Source organism: Achroia grisella, unplaced genomic scaffold (genome assembly GCF_030625045.1).
Source record: "Achroia grisella isolate CSIRO2021 unplaced genomic scaffold, CSIRO_AGI_Agris_v1 utg1056, whole genome shotgun sequence".
NCBI classification, from domain to species: Eukaryota; Metazoa; Arthropoda; class Insecta; order Lepidoptera; family Pyralidae; genus Achroia; species Achroia grisella.
This window is the reverse complement of record NW_026712564.1, coordinates 225,559-249,297: the sequence shown is the minus strand read 5'-3', so window position 1 is coordinate 249,297 and position 23,739 is coordinate 225,559. Positions and strand designations below refer to the sequence as shown.

Sequence of the window (23,739 nt, the reverse complement as noted above, 5' to 3'; positions counted from 1 at the left end):
TTGTTATTTTTACAATGGCGTTTAACATGTTAAGTGCAAACAGTTCCCTAAACATAATACCTACAGCACTAAGTATTCTGCAATTCTTCTGTGACAAGGATAAACAAAAATTCTGCAATGTCGTTCGCGTTGCTCTTCTGTGACAAGTACAAACAAAAATGACAAGTGTGTAGACCCATCAGTATGCTGTCCGGCTGCAGACTGAAACGTGATAAATGTTATAGGCCGTAAATCTGTGTTATTCGGAGTCGGAGCGGCCTGCTCCAGAGGGCAGGACGTGACACGTGCTCCGCTAAATGAATAATGGCGACTTATTATAGGAAAAGATCGATCAGTAATGCAAAAATCATGTTACGGTTGCGGTCCAGGGTTGCCAGTCTTGAAATTCTTCGCCGAAGAAATCTAAATTCTCATTAAGCCTCGTACTCATTAGCTCAAGCCAGTCTTGAAACTTCGGCTCGTACTGAAAAAGCCTAAATTGTGAACGTCGTTCTCACTAGCTCAACTTTAGTTGAGTACGACCTCGGATATCAGAGTATTTTGACAGATTTTCGTAGATCTTAATCTCGTATTTGGACGAGGATCATCATGCCGTTCAATGGATGATAACGAAGTGCACCAGTCTGCGCTCACAGTTTACGATAAGGCATAAGAGGATGATAAGATGAATATAAGGGCAGGTCCCTTAGCCCCTCGTGACTAATTCACCAGGAATTTATCATGATACTTTCCAGGGGGAACCTTGTGGAGTACAACCTGATAATTTACATTACTAGAATTAGGTTAAAATTCCATATCACAAACAGTCCCCTCATTAGTACGACCTCGTACATTTTTTGTCCGATTTTCGTAGATCAAAATCTCGTATTTGGATGAGGATCATCAAGCGGTTTAATTACCGGATGATAATGAAGTGCACCAGTTTACTCTCAGACACCATTGGAGGGTGATAGATGATAAGATGAACATAGGGGCAGATCTTTTAGCACATCGTGACTAATTCACCAGGAATTTAGCATGATAGTTTCCAGGAGGAACCTTGTGGAGATCTACCTGACCTGGTATATTTAGATAATATGGATATAACTAACAGTCCTTTTTTCCCCCAATAGCTAGCTTTGGTTCATTTATGATAATGGAATGATGCACCAGCCTGCGCTAAAACGGTTTACGCGAGCGGAGCACAGTGAAGTATGATAAAAGTATGAGGTCAGGTTAGTTAGCCTATCTTGGCAAATGGCAAGTTACCAAGATGATTTCCGATGGAATCAACCTGACATAGTACATTAATAGCAATCTATAGCACTAACAATCCGTTTGAAATGTGTACTACTGAAATGCGTAACAATATAGGAGGGAGTCATTTAAAACGACTCTCTTACGGATCTAAGGCTGGATTTCACCAAAGAAACTGACCGCGTTTAGCTCGAACTGAACGCGATTAAAACATTTAAACGTGTTCAAAGCTTCATTTTGCATTTCATCAATACAATCTGAACTAGTTTGAAACACATTTACAAATTCAGAACGTCCGATTTCCTACGGTTAACCTTTTAAACGTGTTTAAAGAATGTCAGTTGTCAAATAGTCATCAATCAAATTTTTGACAATATAAAATCGGGAGTAAGAAGAAAGTAAAGTAGTGTAAAAAAATCCTCAATAAAATAATGTTTTGCCTTATTGTAAAGGTTATTGTTATATATTTTCTAGTTAACGGTACTTATTAAATTAATTACTAAAAAACTTGTTCTAATTATCACATGATTGAATTACAAATATTTCTTAAAATTATTTTAGTTATTACCCATTGCATCAAATATTATTTTATGAGCGTGTAACACTGTCAACGAATGAAAATCTAAACTTCATTTTGGTAAACGCGATCAGTATAATGCTGGTAAATTCCATTCAAAGTAAAACGAATCAACGTCGATCTTTTTTTTAAAGTTTACGCTGAACTCCGTTTTCTTAAACTTGTTTATACTGCGATTGGTGCAATCCAGCCTAAACGGCGCACTATTCTTTATGTTACGGAGCGAGTGGAGCGAGCAGAGCGAGTGGCCCGCACCGCGAAATATGACGTCATAAAGTACAGAATTAACTGAAATGGTCCATGCTCAGATCCGTACTAGTTACCACAATACCCAACTCAATTATTATAACACACTGCGCTCTTACTCTAGTATATATTAGATTCAATAAATTGAGCAATGCCTCAAATTTATCGTTCCATACATCACTATATAGAATACTGCAATAAAACCTAAACTAGTAGGTTCTACATACAACCCTAGAATCAGGACTAAAATACCATCCTGATCATCTGGATGAATTTGAAATGATACCGGCCCAGCTTCATTGTAACCTTTTTTAATTGATAATGCAGAATCATTGGTAATCAACGTCTTTGTGATAGACTCGACCCATTGGCTCTGCGGCGAGATATTGCATTTCTGTGCATTTTCTATCGCATATATCACGGGGAGTGTTCTGATGAATTGTTGGATTAATACCAGCTGCTGAGTTTTACCACCTTACCACCCACCAGAAACTAAAATACCATTCTGATCATCTAGATCAGAGGTTCCCAATCTTAGAGTTTTATATCGTAGACCAATTGCCATATTTTTTGGTTTTGGGTAGACCCCCCTCTTAACTTCTTACTACTCTAAACTTCTTACCTAGTTGATTTTTTGTAAATTTCTAACTGGACCCCTTGCAGTGTCATAGACTCCTGGGGGTCGATATAGACCACTTTGGGACTAGTGTAAATAAATAAATCTACTGTGTACGTTTTACACCGCTGGCCAATCAGATTACGAGTAAGTACAATTTGGTACAAGCGACATCTAGTTACCTAACATGAGGTACATACTTTAGACGCAGCTTCAGGCTTTCTAGTAATCATTACATAGTATAAAACAAAGTCGCTGTCGCTGTCCGTCCCTATGTATGCTTAAAGTTTTAAAACTACGCAACGGATTTTGAAGCGGTTTTTTTAATAGATAGAGTGACTCAAGAGGAAGTTTTATATATATGTATAATACATATACACCCGTGCAAAACCAGGGTGGGTAACTAGTTTGAATATATAACCAAGTTGATTGATGAGAAGCTTTTAAAATGAATAAACTGGCTGTGAAACGCCCCAGTAAATGATGCATGCCGAGCTGTTAACTGGTAATCTTGGAATGACTACGAGTGTGTGACGAATAATGCCCTCCATTAACTGCTGAGAGGGCGTACATCGCTTGCAGCACTCGACGAAACACGAAGTTTTCTAAAATCTCTTACATTTATATATATAAAATAGCTTATATCTATTTTATATATATATATATATATAATTATGGCTATGACATTAAGACCTACGAAAAATAAATTTCTAATTTAGTAGTATATAATGTGCCAGTATAATGTATTGAGGTTTTATACATATAACTTATATCTAATTTCTCACGTCCCATTGTTAGTTACCTTACTTCTCCGAAACGGCTTGACCAATTTTTATGAAATTTTATATGCATATCCTAAGTGATAAGGGTTGTCCATCCCTAACGTTTTTATATTCTTTTTTTATAATGTATCATTAGAAGAATATCACCATTTTTTTAACTATTCTAATTCTGTTGTCTGTCTGTCTAGAAATAAACCCTCTCTCGATATATAAGTGTAATGACACTGTACCACATTTTTGTATCCATGTATATGCTCAAATATTATATATATATATATATATATATAATTATGGCTATGCGGAAATTAATATCGAGAAAGAAATAAACCCTCTCTCGATATATAAGTGTAATGTTATTAGTGTTGCCAGATTGTGGTGACAAATGGTCCGCAGGGCGGCGGCGCGACCCGGCAGCGCCACGTAGTGGCAACACCACGACTTTATTCCGTTTAATTGCTATTTAATGGCGGTATAGAATAAATCAAGTAGAACGAGCGCCAGCTACTGCCAGCCGCGAGTGGAGCCGTACAATTAGGATGTTAACTTGGATTTATGTTTGTCTGTCGTGTCGAGTCGTGTCGTGACGTGAAGACTAGTTTTCACTTTTTTTTATAACACAGAGGACAAACGAGCGTGCGGCTCACCTGATGTTAAGTGATTACCGCCGCCCATGAGCACCAATAACACCAGGAGAATTGCAAGTACGTTGTCGGCCTTTTATAAAGGAATAAGCTCTTTCTTGAAGATTTCAATATCGGTTTGCAAATACCATTGCTGGAAATACCATTGCTGGAAGATGATTGCACAATTATATGTCATGTTCACATTAACTCCGATGGCAGCAGGTTCTATTTCTCTCACAGTACAAATTTGTAGCTGTCTGGATGTTTTATAATACTACATACGTTTATTTCCAGTGATATATAAAACTAATATGACTAAGGTAAAATATTTGAGTACTGAGTACTGTCTTCATTTAAAAAAGATTGTTGAGCCAGCAATACTTTCTACGCGAACTAACTATACGGTCCCCCTTGATTCAATTAACGACGTATTTTAAATCAATACATCCGTAGCTCTAGGAAAGGTGACACGTCTTCAATGTTCTCCCACGAAAGTGAACCTACAAGAACATATACACTCTGATGGGGACTCCGACACGTCACAACACAACACTGGAGCTTTTGTTTGACGTGACATGACCCCAGCTCGCTCTCCCCTCCGCTCTGACTCAACCGGGATCGTTTCTGATGAGACACAACATATTTTTATTGGGTTGTTTGGGCTATAGTCAGGTGCGACTGTAGTACAGCGACCTACATAGATCTATTGTGCTCGCCTTTACAAAGTTCGCTATCTAGACCCGTCAGGGACAAGAATTGAAGGATACTCTTAGAAGCGATGGTTTTTATTTCCTCAGGATAGAGTGTAGAAGCGATAATCGTCTTCTGTCTTTCGGTATTCACATCTTCACTCCCCTCCGATCGATCTCCCATCCAGTTCAAATGGGGATCGAAATTACGACGGCCTGAGCCGAGGTTCAAACTCCAGCGCTGCTCTCAGACTAAAATCGTATCCGTCAGGCGGGAGTTGTCCTTCAGCCGCTCCATAAGTCCTTCCGCGGGTTTGCAGTGCCATCTGCACTCGCCCCCTAACGTCCGGTGAAGCTGTAAAGGCCAGCTGCGGCCAACAGCATTAGAGTAGTCCGAAAAGGAATAAAAACTAAATGTTTGTCGTAGATTTAAGTGAACACTTTATGCGCCGCTTTAGTTGGAGTTGAGTGGGACTTGTGACAACTTGTCGGCGATTATGTTAATAGTTTAAAACTAACGTTATATCTCCCATGAGGTAATCTTAACGCTTGGTAACACTTGGACAACTCGTGTAACAATCTTATAATATAATCCTATAATTAATAACATATTTTTTCCGCAGACTTATATACCGTGCTGCAATTTGTCTTCTTTATTTCATGTTAAGTTTTTAGTTCATTTCGCCTCATGGCCGTTTACAGTTCACATTCTTAATCTAACATCACTAACTTCTAACTGTTGGAATTATAAAACAATATATGCTTCTATTATAATTGGACTGTATTTTTTATATTTGATTTACAGGAGTACCATGTATATAGCTTAATGGTTAGAAACAGGAAGGTCTGACGAAGTCAGTTTGAATATTTTTTTTTAAATTGTCAATTGTTGCCATACAAAGAAAAATCATATACTGTTGGAAACTGTTTTATAAACCATTTTTACTATTTATGTATTTTATAATATTATATTGTTTTTATATGACATAAGTCATTAATACACATTATTTTACTACTATTCCGGTGCCGTTTTCTTTGCTCGTCGTCTTGGTCTCCATCCTTCACATATACTATAAAATATTTATATTTATTTTAGGTTCAAATTGTCTTGAACAACTAATAACTCAACCTAACATCTTAATAACTTAAAATTTTTAATTAGAAACTCGACAGTTTATTTTATACAAACCTTTTTATCCAATTATGTATCATTTTACGTAAATCCATTACTTAATTTATTTATAGTACAGTGGAGCCGCGGTAATCCCGTCCCTGTCTTATCCGGCCCCCCTAGTCATCCGACATGGTCTATTATTTGTTATTGAATATTGTTTTGATAATATACTTACATACATATATAACATAGAATCCTATCTATACTGGATCTGTAATTAATTTGTCTGACTACAAAGTACTCGTTTTTAAAAAATTCCGGACCCTTAGGCAGCACTCTATAATCCGACAAATTCGATGCTCCGACACTGCCTTGCAAAACCACTGCATTTTGTTTAATTCTGATACTATTAGTCTATGTGAGAGCACATTTTTTTTAATGCATGCATAATATACCGGTGGTATACTGTAACCAACACCAAAGTAATCATACTCATGAATACTATGTTTTGTCGGCGCGAGAAATTGATCTCGCGACTATCCGAAGTAAAGTGGTGTGCTGAACCGCTAAACTATATTGGTATTGACCTGTTCGATTTCGATATATACTAGTTAATTCCGATGCAACTGGTAGTTAAAATATTAATTAAAACGTTTAGGAAATAAGTCTGTCTGTAACGGTGCCGGTCGAACTACAAAACCAATTTGTATGAAATTGTTTATTGCAAGTTGTGCAATGTAAATACTACGCAACGATGAGACAGAGGTCCTTGGTTAGAACAATTAATTTCTAGTTACTACACTTGTCTATAATAGTTTGTTATTCGATGGAAAAATTACATTCTATAGTACCTGGTACCACCACCATTTTCCACGTACGCGCAGGATGCGCGATAATCTGTAATTACTTTTGTCATCTGTACTCTGTGCAATGAGTGATTGTTCTGTTTAGTTAATTAGTCTATGCCGAAGTTTTGTATATAGTAGCCGGCATCTTTTGTGGTAATATCATATAAAAATTTGTCACTTTGTTGAAATATATTAAAGCGAACGTATTTCGCGTTTTTTTTTCACTCGGCCCGAAGAACCCTATAATTGTTCTTTTTTATTGTTATATATATATATAACTTCAGTGTAAAAGTACAGGTAGCGGACTTAAAACACACAAACACACGATCAGTCATTTATATATTTACATAGTATAAATCAAAGTCGACTCAGTTGTCTGTTCGCTTATATCTTTTAAATTACGCAACGAATTTTAATGCAGTTTTTAGCAATAGATAGAGTGATCCAAGAGGAAGGTTTATATGTATAATACATGCGTGTTATACGGTATATAAGCGTTATACAATGGCGTCCAGAACCTTACGATAGTAGTGACAACTGATATTTTATTCCGTTAATAAAACAATATTTAAATTTATTATTATTATTATTTTTTAAACTTAAAAATCTCATCTCCCCTCTTAAGGAGAGGAGATGGCAACTTATCCCCGGCAGAAGCACAGTCGGCCGGGGTTCAGGGCCCCAGGGAGAGGCCCATTATTATTATTATTAATCATAACACATATTTATTACTGTTTAATTTTGTTTCCATGGAGTGGTGCACCCGCCTGCGCTAACGGTTTACGCTGGCGGGGTACCAGTGGAGGATGATAAGATGAGCATGAGGTCAGGTTAGCCCAACGCGATAAATTTACCAGGAATTTATCACGATGGTTTCCAGGGGGACCCGCGTGGAGGTTAACCTGACAATGTTCATTGCTAATATGGTTATTAGTCCACATTACTAGCATTCCCTTCCCCCCTTACTGTTTAGGTTAGACGGTTATACAGGGTGTCCCGTAAGTAGTGGACCACTACTTACCGTTGCTCCACTACGTACGGACACCCTGTATATTGGATTCATCTAAATTCAGCGCATGGTAAGCATATTAACTGCTATTCATTTGTATTCAGCGGTGTAATTAAGAAGATTCAACCACATTTATTAAAGGTTAAGCGTCGGGTGGAGCGTGCACTTGAAACTAAGTGCATTCAGGCGGCCGTAATGAGGACGGTGAACTGCAAATGTGTCGCTCTGACCCCACACCCACCCGCGGTCACCCCCGCGCCGGCACATAATGTATAGCTCTTGTGAATTAAACCAGAGCAGTTGCGTCGCCCCCTACTGATTCATATACATAGCACGCATTGAATACTGGCACATCGAAAACCATTTACCATTCCAGTTACATAAGCAATTCTAAATATGAAAACAGATTATGCATAAATTCGCAGAATCCAAATTTAAAAAAAGAACATATATTAATTAGAAGGATCTAAATTTATAAAAAGAACATACTTAATTTCGAATAATCACAATTTATAAAAAGAACATACAAAAATTCGATGAATCTAAATTTAAAAAAAGAACATACAGAAAATCGAATATTAAATTTAAAAAAAGAACATACATAAATACATTGAATCCATATTTAAAACAAGAACATACATAAACTCGTAGAGGACAATTTTCCAACAATTACTCAACTAAAATCTGAACACCTATAGTAAACAAATACAATATGCCCTTCACTAGACTACATTTACCTGTAACATTTATTTTTAGGGCCTACGGTAATATTGCTTTCACAGAGACTCATTAAGAGAGAAATTCAAAGAGGCAAATATTCTCACCGTTGCTTCTCAATTTACATATTCAAATATCCTATATTTTCACAAAAATCTTGCCTTATTTCCAAAAAACACCAATATTCATAATATTAATACTAGATTTAAAGACAAACTTGCTGTCCTCAAGTATCGTTCTTTTATGGGAATAGGTATAAAAATGAACAATAAGATACCAAAGGATATACTGGAATTACCCTTAAATAAATTCAAAACATCTGTTAAATCATATTTACTGAGCAAAGCCTATTACTCACTAAACGATTACTTGAATGACGAGCGTGCATGGCAATAGATGTTCATGCACGGGATTTTCATTTAATGTTAGACATAGACACCTATATAAATATACAATGTAAATAAACTGGTTTTTGAAAAAAAAGTAATTCAATTGAGTTTCTTGTCAGTTCTTCATCAAAAATTAAAACATAATGTAAAAAATTTGACGTTCATAAGCGGGTAAAATGTCCTATATGATATATAAATGATTTTTGAATTTTAATTGCAATGTTTTTTTAATACTTTCCTGTGCCATTTGAAAGTATATGATATATTTAAGAAATCGAAAACATGGTAACAATTTGTGTAGCAGTGATGTGTTACCTATTGAGGTGTTTGTTGCTGGAACATTCGTCATAATACTCGTATTGAATTAGAAAACTTTTGTAAAAGCTTCTTGATGGGCGGGGTGCGGCGTGCGGGGGGCGGGCGACACTGTCAAATTGGAGACATTAATCAACAGTTGGGGTGGAAGTTGAGCGGTTTTCCGATAATTGAATTGCACAGATAACTAATTATGTAAGCCGTCTCTACACGAGCCCCGCACCACCGGATTACCCAGCCAAATTACACCAGACGGTCTATTATTTACCTTTTATAATTTATTTCTATTACCACTCGTTGTAACCTTTCTAATTGAGGCCTCGTGGAAGAGCGTGTGGTGTCGCCGTAAGAATCGCACCGCCCCCTCTCTTCCCGTGGATGTCGTAATAGGCGAGTAAGAGATTCATCGACCAGTGGACGGGCAGCGTTCTACTGAGTAACTACACACTGCGATCTCCAACCCGAATGCCAAGCGTGGTGATTATGGCAATATCCCCCCAATTGGATATACACCCAAAATCCCCGCCCCCCAGCCCCCACCAGCCCCACTAGTCTTAACAATGGTAGCGGTCATGGAAACGGCGGGGCAGGGGGTGCGAAGAATCCCCGGGTAAGACCAGGCTATACCGACGATCTGGTCAAGATTACTGGAAGGCATTGGATGAGAGCAGCGCAGCGTCGTGGAGATCTTTGGGGAGGCCTTTGTTCAGTAGTGGACGTCTTCCGGGCTGAGATGATGATGATGATGACGGTCTAGCGCAGTGTTTTTCAATCTGTGGGTCGTGACCCCCTCGAGGGATAGTAAGATAAGATTAGTAAGCTAATTTTAATACTCGTCCGTCCGCGCAATCTATATATATATATATAAATGAATTGCTGTTCATTAGTCTCGCTAAAACTCGAGAACGGCTGAACCGATTTGGCTAATTTTAGCCTTGAAATATTCGTGGAAGTCCAGGGTTTAAACGGTGATAAAATATAAAGAAATTGCATGTATAATAGTAAAAACAACAATTATATTTTCCCATACAAACGGCTGATACCTGTCAAACAGGGTGCGTTCAGAAATTTATTGCGTAACTAAACTTCAAAAAATCTTTGACATATTTAATTATGAGGCGAAACGGAGTTTGCCGTGTCAGATAGTTTATAATATAAGTTTGAACAATTATTAAGTTTCTATTGTCAAAGACTCTACTTCTATGAGTGTGTGTCAAATACATTGTAATGTGTGTAATGTTTTTTTATTGATTTAATGTTGTTTTTATGTATAATTAAAAAAAATCTTTCTGCATTCCTTCTGTATATATGTATAACTACTAGCTGACCCACACAACTTCGTCTGCATAACACTTCCTTGATATTTATCATTATTATTGTCCTTTTAAATTATAGCCTATGTTATTCTGATGTATAAGCTATATTACTGTAAGGTTTCATCAAAATCCGTTCAGTAGTTATTGTGTGAAAGAGTAACAAACATCCATCCATAGTCACAAAATTTCGCGTTTATAATATTAGTAAGATATTATTAATTATAAAAAATATTTTTAATTAATTATATAAAAAAAAAATTAACAAAATCCGTTTATAAATATTAGTCATTTTCATACTCCTTTGTCTGCACAATTTTATCAAAAATGTTTTTGCTTCACATATATAATAATCTATACATATAAATAAAATTGGAGTGTCTGTTTGTAATATTGAAATAATCGTCTTTTACTACATGCATATGAATATAAAAACGGTACATACACCAAAATGACATTTTTTACAATTTTTGTCTGTCTGCCTATTTGTTCCGGCTAATCTTTGAAATGGCTGGACCTATTTTGACGGGACTTTTTTTGGTAGGTATCTAATGTAATAAGGAGAAACTTAGGCTACTTTTATTTTAGAAAAATTATTTTATTTCAGAAAACTAATGTTAAATTCCACGCGGACGAAGTCGCGGGAACAGCTAGTAATAAAATAACTGATTGCTATTTGAATGTGTACCGTATTGAGGACATGTAAAGTGTTGTTTGCAGTGCCCTCGGCTCGTATCCTGGGCGGTCCGGACCTGCACGTGGACATCGGGTCCACCATCAACCTGACCTGCCTCATCCAGTTCAGTCCGGAGCCCCCCGCCTACATATTCTGGTACCATGAAGACGAGGTGAGCGGACGCAAAGTAATTATTCACAATATCTCTTATAATATTGTATAAGTAATTTAATTAGTATACAAGGTTATTGGTACAGGGTTCAATGTTCAGGAAACGTAACTTTCCTACAGATACAAACTTGAAAGTTTTAAATAACTTGTGATCGTAATTTAAGATAATAAATTTAACATTCATTAAAACTATAGGCTTGCATACTGGATGAAAAAAAGCAATTCACAAAATTGTGAAGTATGTGGTACAATAGAGTATGTATATCATTTGCTGATGGAGTGTGACAGGAACGAGAGTCTACGACATGGAATAACGTCAGACCATGAAATAAATATATTAGATGTTGGTGCCATACAAACTGTTTTAGCGGATCCTTCAGACGGTGCGGCTAAAGCAATTTCTTCACTGGTGAGGTAATGGAGTGATTAGTTTTAGAGTACAATGGGACTGGCATGTACTTAGATGGTACAATGTTCCTAAATTTAAAAAGAAATAAAAAAAATTAAGACTAAAGACAAACAATAGAGCAAGCCATAGTGTTCAGGAAACTTCACTTTCCTACAGTTGCAAAGCTGAAAATTTTAAATAATTACTGATCAAAATTTCAATAAATCTATACACAAATAATATTAAACATACATAATCTATTCTCTTTTTGACCACAAAATTTAACAATAAACAAAAGAGTATATATGCGTATGTTTGTCAAATATATGTACATACAAAGAAAATATTAGCACTGTTCGTTCTCTACATATACTATATATATAATACTTCACTTACTATATACATATATAAGATTTTCACTTGTTTTTTTTTTTTGAGAATTTGTTTCTGTCTCATGTATATTTCACCGGTTTCTGTTTGGTGTACGTACCCTATACGAATAACCTTGTATACATTAGTGATATAGTTATAATAAAAAAGACCGACTTTAAATGAGTAATATTATTTTTAATACAAAATACCGGTAGTCCGGCCAGATAGGCTACTGAGAATAGAATAGAAAATCATTTATTCAAATAAACTTAATTTAAGCACTTTTGAATAGACAAATTTTTGGATACTAACGCTCATTCGGAAAGCTGTCTCATCACAAGAAGAACGAACAAGAAACTTGTGTGTTGCTCTCTTAAATAATCCTTGTAAGTTTACATTTACAAGTCGAAGTTGCTAGATCACTATGTCAGTCAGTCACCTTTGAGTTATATATTTATATACAAGGAGGCGATTCGGTCTCGAATCAGGCTCGTTATTTTTCCTGTTCTATCGTAACTAGGAGTTGTTGTAGGTCTCTCCATCCACCTCTTTTTCGGTCTTCCTCTACCCTTAACCATCCACATTCATATGTAACACCCGCTTAATATCCACTACATGTACTTAACCTTGGTATTGTAGAATAGAATAGAAAATCATTTATTCAAATAAACTTAATTTAAGCACTTTTAAATAATAATAAGAATTTGTTTTTTATCTACCACTCGTTCGGAAAGCTGTCTCATCACAAGAAGAACGAGCAAGAAACTTGTGTGTTGTTCTTTTAAACAATCCATGTAAGTTCACATTTTACAAGTAGAAACGTGTGAATACAAACTACCAAGCAGCACTAATTTATTTGGGTCAAATATAAATATACAATAAGATTAAATCAGTCGTAGTGATAAGAGCAGACCAATTTCTACAAGCAGCACTCGTTCACGAGTATGACGGATGAGCCAGCCATCACTACGCGCGACCATATATTAGGGAGCCCAATGACCCGGCCCACCACGCCGCCACATGTCTTGACATTTTAGTGAGCATGACTCATTCCACTCGACCACGTCACAGCTACAAAAATTACTATATGGTAGTTATGTACAGTATTCGCACTTTACATGAGGATGCATGCAGCAATCAATACAAAAGCCGCTACGCTATCATATACCAAGAAAGCAGTATGAAAAATAAATTATAACGTTGTCCGCAAATAAACTTATACTTGCTATATATTGCTATCATCTATAAATTCATCTATCCTATAATAGGCTTTTTTACATAACATTTGTATAATATAAAATTTGAATTTTCTCTCTGTCAGATTTAGCGTAGATTCTGGCAGTTTATTATAGAATAATGGAGAATAAAAGAAGAACGTCATCTGAAGCACGTGTGCACCTATCATATGGGATCTCTACATTAAAATTAAAATACATCTCAAGTTATTTTATCCAGCCTCAGTTGACGGTCTCGGTGGTCTAGCGGTTTAGCACACAGCCTTACTTCCGATGGTCGCGGGTTCGATTCCTCGCACGGCACAAACATTTGTATTCAGGAGTATGATTGTTTGTATCGGTCTGGGTGTTTTCTATGTATTTATAAAAAATATATATACAAGTATTCATATCAGTTGTCTAGTACCCATAACACAAGCTCTGTTTACCGTGGGACTAGATGGCCCTGTATTAATTGTCCAGGGTTATTTATTTACACGGGTGCACATGCACGGGTGTACATGTATTTATATATATATACCATATACCTTCCTCTTGAATCACTTTATCTATAAAAAAAACGGCTTCAAAATCCGTTGCGTAGTTTTAAAGATTTAAGCATACATGGTGACGGACAAACATCTACAGCGACTGTTTTATTAATTTCAAAACTACCACCCACTTGTCTACAATAGTTGTCCTATTTTCAATTAAATTAAAATATTTACTTTGTTACAGACTCTAAAATATTATAGTTCAAATCACTAATAGTAAGTCTGAGCTATTATTTAATTGCACTAAAAGGTTTTCTTAATCAAATTGATTTTCATAAAGGTCCATCACTGTAATTGTATAAATCTAAATATATATAACTCAAAGGTGACTGACGTAGTGATCTATCGCACAGCCCAAACCACTGGACGGATCGGGCTGAAATTTGACATGCAGGTAGATGTTATGACATAGGCATCCGCTAAGAAAGGATTTTGATTAATTCTACCCCAAGGGGAAAAAAAACGGGATGAAAGTTTGTATGAAACTTTGTCACTTTTAAACCGATCGCGCTGAGACTTTGCATGCATAAAGCTATGACGTTGGTATCCCCTAAGAAAGGATTTTGATAAACTCCACCCCTAAGGGGATAAAATAGGGGATGCAAGTTTGTATAAATCTTCTTAGATTTTTGACTGATTGAACTGAAATTAAAGATTGGAGCTACTATGATGAAGACGTTCGCTTAAATAGAATTTTGATAAATTCAACCCCCATGGGGATAAAATTAGGGATGATGCAGGATGTAAATGTATTAGTTTGAACCTTATAAATATAATTTTTAGTTCTTTAGGCTACTTTTATTTTAGAAAAATAAAGTTAAATTCCACGCGGATGAAGTCGCGGGAACAGCTAGTATATAAATATTTTTTTTCATAAATTAATTAGATATTTGTTTTCAATACAATTTTAATAAAACTGTAATGTAGGGCCCCACTGCTGTGCTTTTGCTTTTGCCCCACTGCATTTTTGATTTGCCCCAGGGCCCTTGGTTACCTAACTACACCACTGATGGTCATAGACCCCTCACGACGCACAATCTGTTATCAAGTAATCAGACAGGTGTGTAATCAATGCATATTGTTATCATACGTATTGCATTTAAGCTGATTGATAGCCTGTTTCCACAAATTACACTATTATATGCAGATGTCACACAAATTGATAAGCAGAGTCGGATGTCAATGTACACATATAGGTATATAACTATGACTCAATAACTACACAGTCATAATCGTAAATATGTAATTCTGAACAACATAACTAATAAGACCTTGATGGTTTAGTGGTTTAGCACACCGCCATACTTCCAGTCGCGGGTTCGATTCCTCGACCCATTGGCTTAGCGGCGAGATATCGCATCTCTGTGCATTTTCTACCGCATAGATCACGGGGAGTGTTCTGAGGAATTGTTCGGATTAATACCAGCTGAAACTAAACTAAAATACCATCCTGATCATCTGGATGAATGGCGGTCCTCCACAGTACGGTTTTCTAGAAACTTTTTGCCATGCACAACCACATTGTGGAATCACCTTCCAGCAATGGTATTTCCGAACCGATACGATAATGAAACCTTCAAGAAAAGAGCTTATTCCTTTTTAAAAGGCCGACAACGTACTTGCAATTCCCCTGGTGTTGCGGGTGCTCATGGGCCGCGGTAATAACTTACCATCAGGTGAGCCGCATGCTCGTTTGTCCCCTGTGTTATAAAAAAAAAGATAAAATTACAAACTAAAAGACTTATTTATTTATTTATTTATTCATTCATTAGCATACAAAACAAATTACAATCAATACAATAATATAATTAGGAGAGTGTAGATCGGTACAAAACTGGATTGTAATCCACGCGGTTCCCCCTGGAAACCATCGTGATACATTCCGGTGAATTTGTCACGATGGACTAACTGACCTGACCTCATGCTCATCTTATCATCCTCCACTGGTGCCCCGCCAGCGTAAACCGTTAGCGCAGGCGGGTGCACCATTCCATTATCATCCATAAAAAAAAACTAATAGTGTCTACCATACTATACTAATATAGTAATGTCTAACATAACAAATGTCTGGTGCACTGCACCCAACTAACGAGACCTTACTACGAGTGTACACGAGCTGCATAGAAATGAATCATCTAAGTTTAAATGCTACACTTCATTAGGATAATACGAATTCAGAGCACCCTTCCCCAGTCGGACGTACCCTACGCGTGTCTCTACAAAGAGCCGCTGCAGCATCCCTCACAATTAGTGTTGCCAGCTCCGATTTGTTTTAAATTGGTACCTAAGACCAAAAAGGGATTTAAGGTTGCAGATCGGGACAGTAAATAAAAAACAAGGGGTTTTTAAGTTTGGGTTTAATTTATTGCTTTTTAAACTATTCGTAATAATAATAATAATTATTAATCTCAGGACAATTCACACAGCGCCATCTAGACCCGAGTTAAGCTAGCTAAAGCTTGTGTTATGTGTACTAGATAACTGATACAAATACATAGATATATTTTTTTCCTAAATACATACATAATATACATAGAAAACACCCAGACAAACAATCATACTCATGAATACAAGTGTTTGTGCCATGCGAGGAATCGAACCCGCGACCATCGGACGTAAAGCGGTGTGCTACCAGCTATCAGCTATCTGCCAAAAAAAGTCCCGTCAAAATCGGTACAGCTATTTCAGAGATTAGCCGGAACAAACAAATAGACAGATAGACAGACAAAAATTGTCAAAAATGTTATTTTGGTGTATGTACCGTATATGTATATTTATATAGGTGTCTATGTCTAACATTAAATGAAAATCCCGTGCATAAACAACTATTGCCATGCACGCTCGTCATTCAAGTAATCGTTTAGTGAGTATTATATACTACTTATTACATCAGCTACCTGCCAAAAAAAGTCCCGTCAAAATCGGTCCAGCTATTTCAGAGATTAGCCGGAACAAACAAACAGACAGATAGACAGACAAAAATGTAAACAAATATTTTAGTTTATGTACCGTATTTATATTCTTATGCACGTAGTAAAAAAAGGTTATTTCAAAATTACACACAGACACTCCAATTTTATTTATATGTATAGATGATACTACTGCATATATCTACGAGAATTAAAAAAATGTAACTACACTGTTGCTCGTATGTTGATCTACATATAACATATACTATATATGTATATACATATATTCTTTCTCTCTCGGTTTTTTTATATGTATATGTATAGATAATAATATAATTCTGCTTATATATAATTATGTTCTACGGATTGGCACAGGTGCTATTTAGTAGATTAATTTCTACACTATTACTGTAGTAATATTTAAATAGTTATATTATATCTTTGTATGTAAAAAAAACTGTAGTGATCAGTTAAGTACGTATGTTTAAGTTGATTCATTATAAACACAACTCACAGAGCGCCTTCTACTTAGCCGAAAAATGTTTGGCCTACCAACATACATTGGCATTGGCAACGGCTAAACTTGTCTATTTTAGCTATTTTCATAGCATTATGTCGTATGGTATTTTGTTATGGGACAAATCAGCTGATATAAATACAATATTTACTTTACAAAAGAGGGCCTGTCGCTCCATTTATAGCATGGGTTCCAGGGAGTCATTGCGAGAGTGTTTTAAGGAATCAAATATCCTCACCGTTGCTTCTCAATACATTTATGAAAATATCATCTATGCCAGAAGGAATATAGACAGTTTCAAAAGAATTAGTGATTGCACTAATAAAAGCTGACGTAACAATAACAAACTGATTTTACCTAAATGTCGTTTGGCTAAAGTTAGTAATTCGTTTTATGGCAATTGCGTAAGGTTTTACAATAAAATACCAGAGTCTGTTATAAATCTGCCAGAAAAAAGATTTAAATGTCAAATAAAACAGTTCCTTTGCAAAAAAGCTTACTATAAAATTGAAGAATTCGTTAACGATAATAATGTTTTTATAGAAAAACTTTAAATCCATAGCACTGACAATATTATCTGATTACATTAATAATGAGTGCGTAGCGACTTCTATGTTGATTATCGCATGCCTCTTACTTGTTGTACTGTAATTATTTATATAAAAAAAACATCTATTAAAAAGAGCAACACACAAGTTTCTTGCTCATTCTTCTTGTGATGAATCTGCATTCCGAATGAGTGATAGAATCAATATATGACTATTCAAAAGTGCTTGTAATGAGTTTATTTGAATAAAGATTATTTCTATCTCTACATATATGTAACTACATATATAAAAAACGTCCCGAGCTATAAACAACTTGTATTATGGGTACTAGAGAAGTGATAGAAATACTTATTATATACACGTATATATAATGTAACATTGAAGATTTAAGTTCTAGGAGTGATGACGAGCAGAACTTGTTTACATGGAATTGGCACTAATTATGCTTAATTGGTAACGAGTCGCCCCCTCCACAGCGCACCGCGGTAACGGTTCGGGTAGGGTTGCCAACCTTACTTCATAGGGATTGTTAGTCCTATAGACAGATGATCCTATTGCAAGCAATGTACCATGTCAGGTTGAACTCCACGCGGTTCCCCCTGGAAACCATCGTGATACGTTCTTGGTGAATCTGTCACGATGGGCTAACTGACCTGTCCTCATTCTCATCTTATCATCCTCCACTGGTGCTGCCAGCATAAACCGTTAGCGCAGGCGGGTGCTCCACTGCAATATCATCCTTAAGAAACTATACTTTATAACGTATCCTACTTAATTTAGGAAGGTATCCGCAGAATACCAGCGTCGTGGCACCCCGCCATGACATACGCTGAGCTGAGACCTATTCGGTACTATCTAATCCCATCAAAAACATAAATGTGATAATAGCCGAGTTTAATATTATGATATATGCCTTGATTGTTGACTTCTACGACAAAAGAGATGAGATCTAAATGGGTGCCAAGTTCAATGGTCTGTCCTGAAATGTATTTATAACAATATAAAATATTATTCGGTACTATCTAATTGATATAAAACAGTATGTAATTAAAAATTTAAAAATTATTTTCTTTATTGTTATGTACCAAATATACAATTTTCTTTCTTTTTCTTTCTTTATTTTTAGTAATTATACTTTATAATTTCACATACAAATAAAGTATGCCAACCACTTTATTTTCTATACTGTGATGCGTAAAACTAAATACTCATTATGGGTACTTAACGACTCATAATTACTGACCTTCGTCTGCATCACACTTACTTGAGATTTTTCATTATATTTCGCCCAAGTTACATAATATCCTTTTTAATCGAATTGGTTGTTATATATGAACTAGCGGTTCCTGCGACTTCGTCCGCGTGGAATTTAACTTTATTTTTCTCAAATAAAAGTAGCCTAAAGAACTAAGAATTACTTTGTTCATCTTAATTTATTCGTTCCATTAGGTACTGATAGGTTCGAACTAATACATTTACATCCTGCATCATCCCTTATTTTATCCCCATGGGGGTTGAATTTATCAGAATCCTATTTAAGCGAACGTCTTCATCACAGTAGCTCTGATCTTTAATTTCAGTTCAGTCAATCGAAAATACAAGAAGATTTATACAAACTTTCATCCCCTATTTTATTTTATTAGGGGATTCCAACGTCATAGTAGTTTTATGTATGCAAAATAGCCCGATCGGTTTAAAATTGACAATGTTACATACAAACTTTCATCCCCTATTCGGCTGAAATTTGGCAAGCAGGTAGATGTTATGACGTAGGCATCCCCTAAGAAAGGATTTTGATAAATCCACCCCTAAGGGGATAAATTAACGCGAGCGAAGCCGCGAGCAAAAGCTAGTGTACAATAAATTTAAATACAAATTTAGAACACATTTCATAGTAGCCAGTTACAACACTTTTGTCAAAAAAATCTTGGCAACCCTAGTTCCGGGGGAAAACTTTACGCGAATTAATTTGCGAATGGCTCGAGTAGCTAGCAGCATGTGCGCAGGCGCCGCTTTATTACTCCGCTTTATTAGTTCGCTAACTGATTTACACGCTTGAATACTAATACACAAATTGGGAAACTTCTTAAATGGAATTAGAATATGTAACCCCATCCCAGGAATCGCTCGGGCGGAACGGTAGCGGTGCGAGGCTGGCCTTATCTGCACTAATAATATACTTTACTATGACAAATAATAATTATAATCAATATTTAAATGTCTTTTGAAATTTAACTGTAACTGCATTTAGTACTTCAGTTGAGTTTCTTGTCAGTTCTTCTCAATTGAATCAATATACTGAACTACCCGGTAGGGAAAAAATATGAATTACAAAAAACTTAACGTTCATAAGCAACTGAAATGTACTGTTAATTAAATTAAATTCAAATTAAAAAGTATATATTTTTATAATAATAATAACAATAATCTCAGGACATTTCACACAGCGCCATCTAGACCCAAGTTAAGCTAAAGCTTGTGTTATGGGTACTAGATTACTAATACAAATACATAGATAATCTTTTTTCGTAAATACATACATAATACACATAGAAAACACCCAGACCGATACAAACAATCATACTCATGAATACAAATGTTTGTGAGTGCGAGGAATCGAACCCGCGACCATCGGACGTAAAGCGGTGTGCTAGACCACTAGACCACCGCGGTCGTAAAAAAAATAATAATTAGAATTTAATTTAATTTTTCATGTCAATAGAGCTGTTGTGTTACTCATTTTATGTAATTAGATAACTAGGACAGTTCCTCTATTTGTCTATGCCATTCCAAAATGGCAATTTTTCACTAGGACTATTGGCTATTTTTTAATTGGCAATTAAATTTCGGGAATCCACTGAAAAGCATAATGCTGAGATGGGCCCCTTACACACACATCAGTACACAGTGACGCGGTGACGATGCTCCGCAGTGGTGGATAGGAAATGCATTTTACTTTATTATTATTATTTAGTATTGGTTTATTATTATTATTATTCTTTATTTTTTCTCAGCTTTTGCTGGTTTTCTCCACACTTATTATTATTATTATTTATTTGTTTGTTACTATTTTGTTCTTTTTTTATATATATAATGATTTCATATCTAATTTAATGCATTGTTTTTATTTATGTTTATCTTATATAATAATTTATATGCAGCTGTCGGCATCGTTTTTATTGTGTTGTGATGTGTGATGTAATAAATGTTATTCTATTCTATTCTATGATTGCAGCGCGTTGCAATAAAATTGCAGACTTTATAAGATATCATGTGTGATGTAATAAATGTTATTCTATTCTATTCTAAATTTAAACACAAATGTCACGTTTGAAGTCGGTTTTTTTTATATAGTTTAATATAGTTTTAACATAATGTTATATAAAATGTTTTTGATACTGATCTATGACAATGTCTCTGACTGTCCCATCTACTGTTTGAGCTCACGTAGTTATTCCCAATGCTATGAATCACGTAGTGGAGTAACTTGGACCAGTAATGCTCGAGAGTCACATTGCGTTGAGGCATACGGGGCGAGATTAATCTGAGAGACTGCAATATGCTTGTCCGTTAGGATTCTAATATGCCCCGTGAAATGTGGGCATGTCAGATGTTACGCTGGTCGCTTTGACGATAGTTGTATGTACCTCTCAACACCTCGTAGTGGACATTTAGTTTATTTAGGGTTGCCATCTCTAAAATTTGAAAGACCAGGACAAGACGCCTGAAAACCCCGGATTTCAGTGTCAATGGGTTTTTTACACAATCAGTGTAATAAAAAAATAGTTAAAAATATGATAAATCATTTTTTTATTTATGTAGCCTTAAATTTAAATATAGTAACTTTTATCATAATTTTAAATGTACCTAATAAAACTGAATCTTATTACAGTTTGTTACAAATTGTTTTAATAATCAGTTCGATTTTTTTGTTCCTAAAATATAACAGAAATAATTAATATACTTTAATATTAAACCTAAAAAAATTACATCACCCCGGACGCTTCCCGGATGCCCTCTAAACTAGGACAAATCCGGGGAAATCTGGACGGATGGCAACCCTAAGTTTTTTAACTGGAATTGCAAACAAGTGACGACCCAACCGATAGGAAGTGACCGTTACCTATAAACATACGCCCTGATACGTTGTCATTCCTAAGAGGAAGATATCATGCCTAACTTATCCTGCAATTTCATTGTTTAATTTCACTATTCAAACCGAAAGATGGCTTACAAAATTTAAAATTTCTTGGACTAAACCGGTGAGACAGATATAATCAAGCAGATATGTAGTCTTCCTGTGATTAATAGAAGATAAAATCATATTCGAAATGATTATTGCTCTGTTTGGATGCCTTGTATGTGCTTTTTTTAGAATTATTCTAATGCTGTTGGCCGCAGCTGGCCTTTACAGCTACCAAACGAGGGACGAGTGCAAATAGCACTCCAAACTGCGGAAGGACTTATGGAGCGGCTGAAGACCAACTCCCGCCTGACGGATACGACTTTAGTCTGAGGACGCCGCTAGGTGCTCGAACCTCAACACAGAACGTCATTTGGATTTCCGTTTGAACTGAACGGGGAATCGATCGGAGAGGTGTTTGTGTGTATTTGCGCGTGTACGACAATGTGCGGTGGGTGTCTGTTGTGGTGAAGCAGGTGATATCGTACGACTCATCGCGGGGCGGCGTGTCCGTGGTGACGGAGAAGGGCGCGGCCACCACCTCGTACCTGCTGGTGCAGGACGCGGCGCCAGCAGACTCCGGCCGCTACTCCTGCTCGCCTTCCAATGCGGAGGTCGCCTCCGTGCGCGTCCACGTGCTCAATGGTAACTACCACCATTATTGTTATGACCTCTTTATGTTACTTCTTTTTTTATACTACGACGGTGGCAAAGAAAGGTACAGCCCATCTGATGGTAAATGGTTACAGTAGCTAAGACAGATTACCGTAGTAGAAACAAAAGGGGTGTCACCAGGGTGTTGCCGACTCTTAATATACCCTTCTTGAAAATCCCAACGCTGTAATCTCGCGAGAGAACCTCGGCAGGTAGTTCATTCCACAATGCAAGTATGAAACTCCTCTGAAACCTTACTGTCTGAGGCTACTTAGGTCCCAGCGTGTGGATTGTTTTTATATCAGTGATATTAGATTCCGGCTGTTGTACTTTTTACCAGTCTAGAACCCATGACCCAAGCTCTGTTTACCTTGGGGATTAGATGGCGCATGTGTGAAATGTCCAGGGTTATTTATTTGTATGGCGTGTGCAGGGGAGCGGCCGGCGGCGATGCAGACGGGCTCGGCGGGGCTGTCCAACAGCTCGCGCTGCATCCTGGCGCTGCTGGTGGCGTGCGCGCTGCACGCGCGGCTGCTGCGCGCGCAGCTCGCCAGCTGATCGCGCCCCTCGCCCCGTGCCCCGCGCCACCCCGCGCGATAGTCGCACCCCGCGCCCCGCACCCCGCGCCCCGCGGCTCAAGTGTTCTAACGTACTTTGAGTGTGAGCGACTCCACGCCATGTGCATAGTGAATTATTTCAATAAATGTTATGAAGTCTCTCGTCTAAATAATATTAAGCGAAAACTTAGTTTTCCGATAGGTAAATGAGATTTAATTAAAGCGGTTATTGTATTTAAGATTTTTATGATGAGCGAATATGTGACGTCAAATCACTGTGATGAATGTTGATGAACTATGTCCCGCCGTGACCCCGCCCCTGGGGGGCGACTGGGGCTGGGATCGGCCCATGGGCACCGTGTGTCTTAAAATATATTGTACCTCAATGTTTATCCCCTACTAATTACTCCGAGGACATTTTACTACATTGTAATGGTGATCATGAACCCTTACTATAAGAGATGATGACCCGAGTGAACTATACACGTACGTATAACATTAACACCTCACAACTATTGTGTG

The 23,739-nt window shown here is 36.6% G+C and overlaps 1 protein-coding gene across 1 annotated transcript in view; it reads left to right on the top strand.

Moving 5' to 3' along the window:
* The window catches only part of LOC131848742 (zwei Ig domain protein zig-8-like), a 560,844-nt gene extending 537,626 nt beyond the window's left edge, over positions 1-23,218 (top strand). The window contains exons 5-7 of the mRNA XM_059198708.1: positions 11,195-11,337; positions 22,480-22,651; positions 23,094-23,218. Of these exons, the coding sequence (XP_059054691.1) occupies positions 11,195-11,337; positions 22,480-22,651; positions 23,094-23,218 (440 nt within the window). The remainder of the gene's footprint in view (positions 1-11,194; positions 11,338-22,479; positions 22,652-23,093) is intronic.
* Positions 23,219-23,739: the final 521 nt, after the last annotated feature.